The sequence below is a fragment of the Ipomoea triloba genome, chromosome 13, assembly GCF_003576645.1.
Source record: "Ipomoea triloba cultivar NCNSP0323 chromosome 13, ASM357664v1".
NCBI lineage: Eukaryota > Viridiplantae > Streptophyta > Magnoliopsida > Solanales > Convolvulaceae > Ipomoea > Ipomoea triloba.
Genome location: NC_044928.1, coordinates 5761426 through 5773117, shown reverse-complemented (window position 1 = coordinate 5773117; position 11692 = coordinate 5761426). Strand labels below are relative to the sequence as shown.

Below are 11692 nucleotides of genomic sequence, written 5' to 3'. Positions count from 1 at the left end.
TATATATATATATATATATATATATATATATATATATATAGAGAGAGAGAGAGAGAGAGAGAGAGAGAGAGATCAGATTAAGGATCAAATGAGCACCTATAGTTAGGTGAGGACCCTGTGGACTTATCTGATCCTTTGATTTAAATAATTCAATGGTTGTGATTAATTATATGCAATAGATTTAATTTTTCGCACTGAGTTTGTTGTGCATTCTTACTTATTTCGTTGTGCATTCGTTCTTAGTTTGTTGCGCATTCGGTCTCAGTTTGTTATGCATTCGGTCTCAGTTTGTTGTGCATTCATAGTGTGATTTTTGTGCATCTCACCCACTTTGTTGTGTAGTTGCATTAATAGCCGTTAGATCACTCCAAATGGATGATCTGGATTAGTTCACATGGTCCTCACCTGATCCGGAACCAATATATACATACATACATACATATATATATATATACACACACACACACACACATATATATATATATATATATATATATATATACATATATATATATATATATGTATGTATGTATGTATGTATGTATATATGTATGTATACATATGTATACATACATATATACATACATACATACATACATACATATATATATATATATATGTATATATATATATATATATATATATATATATGAATGCGAAAAAAATGATCAGATAAGTCCAGGGGTTACTTTTTCAAAATCTCACTTTGGATTAACTATGATACTTGATTATTATAAATAAAATTTCAACAATTTCAACGTTGAAAAACTTCTTTTTTTAAAGGTAAGAGTAATTGAAATAGTCAATTATTCTTTTCTTTTTTAAGCTCCTCCAACCCAACCTAGATAGATATTTTATAGAAAATCTAATTATAAAATCTTATTGATAAAAAAAAAAGTTATATAAAATTATAGATATGAAAATCTTATTGATGTTGTTGAATAAATAGTTAAAAATAAATAAAATTTATGAAATTATGTATTACCGTAATTCATTGATGTTTTGCAAGTTTATTGTTTGAGACTTAAAGAGTTGAAGAGATTCTAAAATTAAAAGTATAAACTTGTTTGAAAATCAAAACTGTCGAGAAATTGTTGTTTGCATTCTGATCTTTGAACTTGTCAAATAACTTGTCTTTACATATGCTAAGCAACTAAGTTATGAATTTATTTCAATTTTATCTCCATGTCACCCTTTCCTAATCACCCCAATTTTCAGGTAAAATTTTTATATAAAAAATTCCACTATATCAAATATACATATATTCATTTTATTTTTTTTTTACAGTTAAGCCCTCAAATAGGCTTACACCTTTCAAGAAGGAAATAAATGACTCAAAGAGTGAATACACCTCTACTAAGACTCGATCTCATATAATCTGGGAGAATCACTACATATTATCTGAGCACAAGATGCTTTGCAGTCGTTCATATTACTTATTTATTAAATTCTTGAAATTTTGAAATTCTCCGGAAGTTACGAATTGAATATATTATCTAGCTTTTTTTCTAATATAAGGATTATTTAATGCACCAATGTATGTATATATTGACTTGATGGATATAATATGGACTATTTCTCAGTTCTCACCTCAGTCAAAGTCCGGCCTCCTCATCATCCTGTCTTATCTATACCAAAATCTCCCAACAAAATTTATTACGTGTCAAATATTCAACGTACGTTACTACTTTTCTTTGCCACGTACAAAGAATGACTACTAATACTTGGTATAATCCAGCTAAATTGATTGAACAATTTCTTTAATAATTATAAAATTTTAATTTTATGTGAAAGTTATTATAGACAATCTAAATAAATTTATCTCTTTATAATTTTTTATTAGTTAAAGTCATAAAATAAGTTTTACTTATAATTTATTTTCAAATAGTGACGGTGAACTCTCTCATAAATTAAAGAAGGACTAAAACAAAATTTTATTTTAATTCCATAGCCCTTCTGGATCCACAGATGGTTGCCACGAAGTGAGGGCAATTGGAATATTGGTGAGTTGTGTCCCCCTCAAACTCTATAAATAGTTAGCAATGCAACTCTTTGAATCACACTAATTAAAGCATTGAGTTTACCAATATGGCTTCCTTAACCACCCTCCCGCTGCTCCTCCTCCTCAGCCTCTTCACCTCCGGCTACGCCGCCACCTTTGAAATCCGTAACAACTGCCCCTTCACCGTTTGGGCGGCGGCGACGCCCGTCGGTGGCGGCAAGCAACTTGACCAAAGCCAAAGCTGGACGATTGACGTTCCGGGCGGGACGCGAATGGCACGTATATGGGGTCGAACAAATTGCAACTTTGATGCTAGCGGAAGGGGCTCATGCCAAACCGGCGATTGCGGCGGGGTGCTACAATGCACCGGCTGGGGCAAGCCGCCGGCTACCCTCGCCGAATTCACCCTAACCGGCGACAACAATTTCGACACCATTGACATCTCGCTCATCGAAGGCTTTAACGTCCCCTTGAGTTTCGCCCCCACCAAGCCCGGCGCCGACAAATGCCATGCAATCTCATGCACGGCTGACGTCAACGGCCAATGCCCCGCCGCTCTGAAGGTTGACGGCGGTTGTAACAACCCTTGCACCACTTTCGGAGGACAACAATATTGTTGCAACGAGGGACCATGTAGTCCTACTGATTATTCAAAGTTTTTCAAGGGATTGTGCCCCGACGCTTATAGTTATCCTCAAGATGATCCAAGCAGCACTTTCGGTTGCCCTGCTGGATCTACTGATTACAGTGTTGTCTTCTGCCCATGAAGTAGTTAAATATCGATTAGTGGAAGTATTAATTATGATCTTAAGAATAAAGGCTTTCATTTGTACTCAAATGGTATATTGTGTACTATGCAAGAATAAAGGCTTCCTAGTAGAATATATAAATAAAGATTACATATGGTATCTGATCGAAATTTGTGTTCGATCAATTCAAAACCACAAAGTCATGCGCGCAATTAATGAAACTTCCACTTTTCTTTCTTTTCTTGTATGTTTTGTTTTGTTTTGTTTTTTTTTTTCTTTGTTTTCCTTTAATTACACTCGTCATCCCAAACTTACCTTAAATTTGTGTTTTGCACTACTATGAAAATAGCATATAATATCATATATAACACGTTGGTTTTAATAAAACCGTTAATAAAACATCAAATAAATATATAATTTAAAAGAATATTTTAACATCGATTTTATAAACTAATCAAAGTCGTTAATAATTACGATTTTTTTTTAAATTTTAAAATCAATATGTTGGTGACGTCATATATAAGATACAAATTTTTTAAATTTCTTTGATTATATATTGACGATACAAAGTCGGTTCTCTTAAAAAATCGATGTTGCATCTTCAAATTTTTTTAATGAAGATACGACATCAATTTTTTGATGGATCCAACATTGTATCTTTTACAATAAAATAAATAAATAATATTTAAGATGTAATTTTTTTTAGGAAATTCAATGTCGTTTAACAAAATTTGTAAGTTTTTTAAGTAAATGATTAGGAAACCAACGTCGTTTATCCTTTGATTTAATTTTTTTTTTTATATATGACGTTGATTATCTTAGTTAACTAAACGTCGTATATATATTTTTTAAATAAATTTTTATGAAATATTTTATTTTATTTTATTTATATGATACGGTGTTAGTTATTTGGAGTAACACATAATTTGGGAAATTTGAGTTTAAAAAAAATAGTATTTATACAAACATTTTCTTTATTTTTCTTGCATGCATTTGTTCTTTTTATTTCTTTTCTTTAACTTGTGTTTTCTCCAACTGCTCTCGAGATTGCTTGTTTAGTTTGTAAATTTAACATAAATTTATGTGAATTCCAATGAAAATGAAGGATTTCCCTTCAAAATATTATAACTATTATATATTTTACTGCATGTCCAAAGTATGGAATATTTACAAAATTACTACCTTGTTTTCATATATCTTTAGACTTTATAGTCATTGATCAATCCAGATTAACTGCAAAAATTAGTCTTCTTTTTTTAGAAAAGCTAAGGTCATTCTCACTTGATTATCCATGCCTCAACCTACTGTAGCACAAAGATCTAACGCCTTCATTGGGGATTGAACTTGTGACCTTTCACTTAAGAGGGCCACAACTATGCTATGCTGCTTAACCACAAGGTCTTTGGATTTTTTTTTATTTATATATATTAATGTAGGGGTGAATTAATAATTCTGTGTTGCATTAGGAATCTTGATATAATTATTTACGGATTTTGCATATGAATTTAGAAGTTTCATTTTTAGAAGGATTGGATTTGCTCTGTCTTTGTCTTCCGCAGGTCTGTTCATTTCGAACACCAAATTCAGAAATAATATATAACGAATAATGATGAAAAGATGAAATCAGATGAAAGACGAGATCAAATTTTCGCTAGGGGTGGACCGCGTTTTCTTTTCTTTCAACTAGCTAGTGCTGCTTCCTTTGGTACCACATCATCATCGACTTCTGGTCTATCTTTTTGTAGACCAATTGAAGGTGCATGAGTTATAAGATTTGTATAGTTTGATAGCTACTATGCAAATGGTTGAATGAATTCGAATATCTTTTGTGTGCCCTCAGATGGTGCTAGGTTCCGGTGGAGTGGTTGTGCATTCTACAGTGTTTCTGGGTCCACGATGGAGCTGTATGTCAGGGTATTGTTGGTGGTTTGTATGCAATTGCTTGGTCCGTTGTGTGCATTGTGGGGTGAGATTTTGCCAATTGCGGTGTAGGGTGATTCGTGTTTCTTATGTATGGTGTGTGCATTTGTTTGGTGTGTTGTGTGCATTGTAAAGTGGCTATGGGTTTCGAGAGCTGCTCTAGAGAGTTGGTACATAGTTTTTTTTTTTTTTTTCAGCTTATGGAGTTCAATTGGGTGCACTTGACGAGTGTGTTAAGGATATTTCATCACCCATTGGAATGAAGACTTTGTTTGGCAAAGTTTATTTAGGAGCTTATAGCTTATTTTAAGCTACTAATAAACTATAAGCTTGGTTTGGTAATGTTCTAAAAATAAGCTAGTAGGCTTAAAATAAGCTTAGTGTTTTTATATTTATCAGCTTATCAAAAAGTTAATTTTACCAAACACTTTTAAACATAACAGCTAGTTTAACAATACAACTCTTCATATTTGAGCTTCGAGCTTATAGTTTTCAGCTTTCAGCTACCTTTTCAGCTAGGTTTGCCAAACGTATTCGAAGTACTGGTCACCCACTTGGGACGAGTATATCAAGACTTTTATTGGGCAACATTTTAATAATTTAGAGCATGGTGTTGATTTATATATGCGTAGGAACATATTTTGTTGGTATCCCGCTTTGGGAAAATTGAAAAATGACAGAAGATTAACATATTTCAATGCTTTGAGAATTTTTTAAGTTACTGTGACAACGAAACATACAAATACACATAAATGAAACCACTAAACAACAACGTAACACATGTCAAAAAAGTGATAATAAATGCACAACATGACATGTTGAATGCACAGAAACGACCACATGAGTTCACACAACCACAAATATCCTAACTATATGTGCACACATACAAGTGCACACACGGATAATAGTGTGCATTCTTCTAAAGCATACCAAAGTGCACACTATAAAGTATTAAAGTGTACACACCACACCACAGTCGATGCAATGACATATGAAACAAACCAAAGTCAACCATTGAAATAAGGAAAAAAATCTCTCCAACACACGCGCACACACACACCTCAATGCATAAAATAATTGTCCATTACAAGCATAATAAATGGAATAATGATGAAATCTTAGGTTTTCCCATATGTATATGACTTTTCATACCAGGAATGCTAATCTTTTCCTTTTTTGAATGTTAACTATATGGGATTGATAATAAACATTGATTTTTTGTTTTATATGGTTTAGATATGTTCTTATATTGAATGCAACCATGGGTGCTAAGCTGGAGATCAATACTAGCTAGTCAAGATGTGTTACAGCAGGGATGTTACAAAAGGGTAGGATTGGTGATGGCAGGTGTGGATTCATCCTTGGCTTCCGGATGCGGCAGACCCATTCATACAAACTCCAAAGCCCAATCATGCTGATAATCTGATGGTGAGTGATCTTCTTGACCCTACAACACATGACTGGGATGCTCACAAATTGAATGCCATTTTTATACCTAGAGATGTTGATCTTATATTACAAATTCTGGTGGCTTATCAGTTTGAAGACCAATGGTGTTGGAGAGGAGATTTAAGGGGCTGCTATTCCGTTAAACATGGATATAGGCGGCTGACAGGTTGGCAACAGCAAGCTGCTCCTACCTTGTTCTGGAGAAATTTGTGGCGCATGAAGATTCCCCCAAATATATTGAATTTCTTGTGGCGCTGTGTTCATTGCGTGCTGCCTACTCTTGTTGCTCTCGCGACTATAAGGGTTGAGGTAGATGTTTCTTGCCCTCTTTGTCGTCAAAGCCCGGAAACACTCTCTCATTTACTGCATGAATGTTCTCGATCAGGTTGCTCCGTTCTGGTCAGTAATCTTACTGCGAACATTGGCGAGGGTTTTGATGCATGGCTGTCGAGGATCCTTGCGCATGGGAGTCTAGTGGAAAAGCTGCGGTGTGTGGCCATATGTTGGTGTATTTGGCAAGGTAGAAATAATGTCATTTGGAATAATAAAGCATGGCATGTGTTACGTTGAATGCAAAGTTTGATGTGTTGCTAATTGTTAATGATTGGCAGGATGCATTGGATGCAGTACGAGTTAGAGAGCAATATACCACCCCAACTCATCATCCCATAATACAGGCTGACATTCTTAAAGTTTATGTTGATGCTGCTGTATTTCCAAATACTGGACATGCATATTATGGTGTGGTTGTAATGGATAGTTCTGGTGGATTTGTTGCAGCAAGGAATGGTCCGGTGTGATGTTTGAATGATGCTCATCTAGCTGAGGCGCAAGCCATTAAAGAAGCTCTTTCATGGGTTATCAGTAGAGGTTTTTACACAATTGCGGTTCTATCTGATTGTCATGTGCAACTTGATTAATAGTTCCTCGGTGGATTATTCCTATGCCGGCTGCGTGGTTAGAGATTGCAAATATTTACAAAGACACTTTGAAGTAGTGTCCTTCAATTTTATTCATAGATCAGTGAATCAGTTGGCTCACGCATTAGCAAGAGCAACTCATTCTCAATCTGGTCCTTGTTGTTGGTTTTTAGATATTCGTGCATTCGTCATTTGATTTAATGAAAGTTGGTATTTTGTTTTCAAAAAAAGATATTTTCTTATATTCTCATGTGGGAAGATATTCTGATAGGAGCATACCCCCCTCCCCCCACCCCACACACATAATCAGTGAGAAATATGTCCCAGGTGATAACCTGCTGATAAATCCAAATCACTAATTTAGTAGATCTAATGATTCTAAATAAACAAAATTTTGTAATATTTATGAAAAAGACCCCACTTATTTTAAAAATTTGTAATATTTATGAAAATTACCCGGCTCATTTTTTTACTTGATTTCCTATCTATTATACCTTGCAGATCAATGGTTTGTATTTGTCCACACTTCTCATCTCAGGATTGGTCCGTCGTTATTTGTATTTGTGGACCATGGTCACAAAACTACGTTGTTTCAGTAAGTAGGAGAAACGACTGTCGTAAGTCGTAACGGAGCTGCGTAACTGATAGTACAGTTCATCTCAAAAGATACTGCCCCACATTTGTTTTTATATTATCGAATGAAACTGTAGTTATATCGAAATGTAAGTGTAGTTGTGTTGAAATGTAATTGCAATGTATATAAACTGATACTGAATAACAGTTTTACATTTTTTGGTGTATATTGTCCAATGAAACTGTATGTATATCGAAATGATATTGTAGTTGTGTTGAAAGAAACAACAGTGTATTATAAAAGAAACTGTTGTTGTATTGAATGGAAACTGAATAACAATTTCACATATTTGAGTGTATAAAGTCAAATGAAACTGTAGTTATATCGAAAAAAAACTACAGTTGTGTTGAAAGGGAACTACTGTTATATCGAAATGATATGTAGTTGTATTGAAAGAAAACAAAATAACAATTTCACTTATTTGAGTGTATAATGCCGAATAAAACTGCACTTATATTGAAAAGGAATTGCAGTTGTGTTGAAAAGGAATTGTAGTTGCGCGGAACGGAGCTGTTTCAGTTGTTTGTTTTCATTAATCAAAACGACGTCGTTTTGATGCATGATCAATAGTAAAATTTGTAGGGATTGGTTCTCATATGATTAGGTTTCTATTATATATATATATATATATATATATATATATATATCCCCAAAAATCAGCAATATAGTGAAATTAGGTTATTATTATTATTATTTAGTAGGTTACCACTAACATGACGTTGATTAAGCTAACACGAAACTTCATGATATTTGCATGGATTTTAATTATACAATATCTTATTTTAATTTATTTTAAATTTTTAAAAATTTTAAGTAAAAAATGTTATTTTTTTAAAAAAAAACAGCCAAGGTGTACAGGTTCTCCGTCAAAGGAAATAGCCGCCTATCGGTCGTCGGCACGGGCAAATCAATTAGTTTTTGGATGGTAGATTATGAGGAAGGACACAGTCACACATGATCGAGCCTGAATAGTCGCAGTAAAAAAGTTTTATCCAATATAATGAATTACTTGTGGACACTAGGCGTAAATCACCATAATTTATCATTCTATTATCATGTTTATCGAGTTAGAGTGGGAAGGACCTGAAAGCAAAGAAATATCTCCTATTGTGGACAAGGGCAAGGAAATAGCCGCCGGCTATTATATTGTCTAAGGCGGCTGTTTTTATAAAAATATGAATTATATTATTTATTTTTACAAAAAACTTTCCTTGCAGCCCACAGGAAATTTTAAGCCTAAGCTAGTTCTAAGCCATTAGAAACAAAGTCTTCAATTCGTCATTATCGATCTGATCTAATTTGGCAGTCCACACCAAAATATCGATTACGTATCCAGTAGGTAGTATACTTTTCTTTCTATCACTCCTCGTCCCATCCCCTGCCTAATTATGTGCCACTCCTATTGTAAAGACCAATTTGTGTATGTTTTACAATAGATGCAGATACAATAGACCAATGGTCGTACAATCTGCATCTATTGTAAAACATGATATTACCATATTGAATTCCTTTTAATTTGATTTGTGTTCGAGTGGTATGTATGTAATAATCGGTGAGGTTGTCTAAATTAAAGATAGTTAATGAATATAAATTTTTATGGTAAGCAATTCCATTTGAGGAAGTTAATATGCATAGTTTTAATACAGAAAAACAACATTTTTATCTACTAAATATGTATGCAAGTAAGGAAAAATATTGAATTAATTTAATTTTCGACATAATCTTTTACCTATAGTGATATTTTTTTATTATGAATAGTATGAGTTCTAATTTGATTTCTTCAAATGTTTTTAAATAAACCAAATTCAATAAAAATGTCTATAATACGTTACTGGAAAAGAATGAAGTTTCGTGAACATAAGAGTATTTCAACACTTCGGAATGAATTTTATGGACTTGTGAAAAAGAAAGTTAAAAAAAAAACAACACGAAATTGATATTTCAAGATCAAAAGTAAAATATCAAATTGCTAATTCCTATCGAGAGGCTAACACGGCCACTAATGCTTTAGCTTCGATTGGTTGTACTCTAGTGTTCTCCTCTCTTTAATAATCCCCTGTTTGAACGGCTTTGTTGTATGACTTGAGGTGTTTCTCTGTTCCGAGACTTACTTGTTACTTCTTAATAAAGTTCTCATTTCGCGAAAAAAAGAAGTAAAATTTTAAATTTTGACTAAGAGACAAAATGTGGTATATATTAATTAAACAAAGGGGCTTATTGTTTTAAAAAAAAAAAAAACAAAGGGGCTTATTAATGTTTTTGGTTTGAGCTGGTCAATTATGGACAATTTATATTGATCTCTTTATAGTCATTTGTCATCTAGAGTTACAATACAATATTTACCCAATACACACTCTCAAATAATGATTACGAATTTCATTCGTCACTCAAAAAATTAATAATCACAAAGGCAATTACGTGCAATGAGTGACTGCAATAGGATAATTAAAAGTATACAATAATTCAAGTAGAATATTCTCACCATTACACTCTATAAATAGTCAGCAAACCTTCTCTATTATCACACACAAATTCATATCAAAGCTAAGCATTTCACTTACAAATATGAATTGCTTAGCCACTCTTCCACTGCTCCTCCTCCTCAGCCTCTTCACATCTAGCTCCGCCGCCAACTTTGAAGTTCATAACAACTGCCCCTACACCGTATGGGCCGCCGCAACCCCAGTTGGCGGCGGCCAACGCCTTGACCAAGGCCAAAGCTGGAACATCAATGTGCCACCCGGCACCGCCATGGCACGTATATGGGGCCGCACAAACTGCAACTTTGATGGTAGCGGAAGGGGCTCATGCCAAACCGGTGACTGCGGTGGGGTGTTGCAGTGCACCGGGTGGGGCAAACCGCCTAACACCCTGGCCGAGTTCGCCCTAAACCAATTCAACAACCTCGACTTCTTCGACATCTCCAACATCGACGGTTTCAACATCCCCATAAGCTTTGCCCCCACTAGCCCTGGCGCCGACAAATGCCATTCAATCTCATGCACGGCGGACATCATCGGCCAATGCCCCGCCGCTCTCAAGGTCCCCGGAGGATGTAACAACCCTTGCACCACCTTTGGAGGACAACAATATTGTTGCACCAATGGACCATGTGGTCCTACAGATTATTCAAGGTTTTTCAAGGGCTTGTGCCCTGATGCTTATAGTTATCCTCAGGATGATGCCACTAGCACTTTTACTTGTCCTGGAGGAAGCACAGATTATAGGGTTGTCTTCTGCCCATGATCAAGTTAATCAAGTATGGATTTGTGGAAGTATTAATGCCTGATAATGTTAAGAATAAAGGCTTTAAATAAATCTTTCTAATTAGGTTTGCATTTATATATATTGTAATGTAATGGGACTTCCACTTTTTTATTATATATTCCTTAATGGATGTGATGAAATTTAGTTCTTATATATTTCTCGTGATGAAATTGAACCCGGGGATAGGTGTGTATTGTTGGAAAAATAAGCAAAATATAGAATTGTAAGGGGTTATATAAAATTTGTGCAGTGGTACAAATATATGCAGAGTCCACTTATGATTTGGATCGGATTAAAGTAGATTCAGGTTCTTCTTAGTGGACGAAAAGATTGATATATTGTACATTCAAAATGTATAATGAGTGAATGAGAAATTGATTCTCAAAGTAGATGACCCATTTGAGTTGAAAAATGAAGGTGGAAAAACTTGAAAGAAACACTTGTCCCACATTTGTTTGGGAAGTGAGTTTGTACCACTATATATATACAAGACCCTATTAAAAAAAGTTTGAATTGTATACCATAAAAATTCTCTCGTACATAATTTTAACAAAAATAAAATGCTTTTTTAATCTCAAGCGGCATAGCTATGACTCTCCTAAGTGAGAGGTCACAGGTTCGATCCCTAGTGGGAGCGTTGGCTCTTTGTGCTTAGGTCGAGGAAAGTGACGTTGTTATAGACTTTATCCTTCAGATTGCAAAATAATCCCTAAATTTACAAAAAACTTACCATTTTAATTTGTCCCTCGAG

At 34.3% G+C, this 11692-nt stretch overlaps 2 protein-coding genes across 2 annotated transcripts; both read left to right on the top strand.

Annotated features, from left to right (window-relative positions):
* The first annotated feature begins 2052 nt into the window (after positions 1-2052).
* On the top strand, positions 2053-2991 carry LOC116000968 (osmotin-like protein TPM-1). The gene has a single exon (XM_031240847.1). The coding sequence runs from the start codon at positions 2089-2091 to the stop codon at positions 2767-2769; it is 681 nt and encodes a 226-aa protein (XP_031096707.1). The 5' UTR covers positions 2053-2088; the 3' UTR covers positions 2770-2991.
* A 7209-nt stretch (positions 2992-10200) lies between these two features.
* On the top strand, positions 10201-11094 carry LOC116000867 (osmotin-like protein TPM-1). Its single transcript, XM_031240730.1, has one exon. The coding sequence runs from the start codon at positions 10240-10242 to the stop codon at positions 10918-10920; it is 681 nt and encodes a 226-aa protein (XP_031096590.1). The 5' UTR covers positions 10201-10239; the 3' UTR covers positions 10921-11094.
* The last annotated feature ends 598 nt before the right edge of the window (positions 11095-11692 follow it).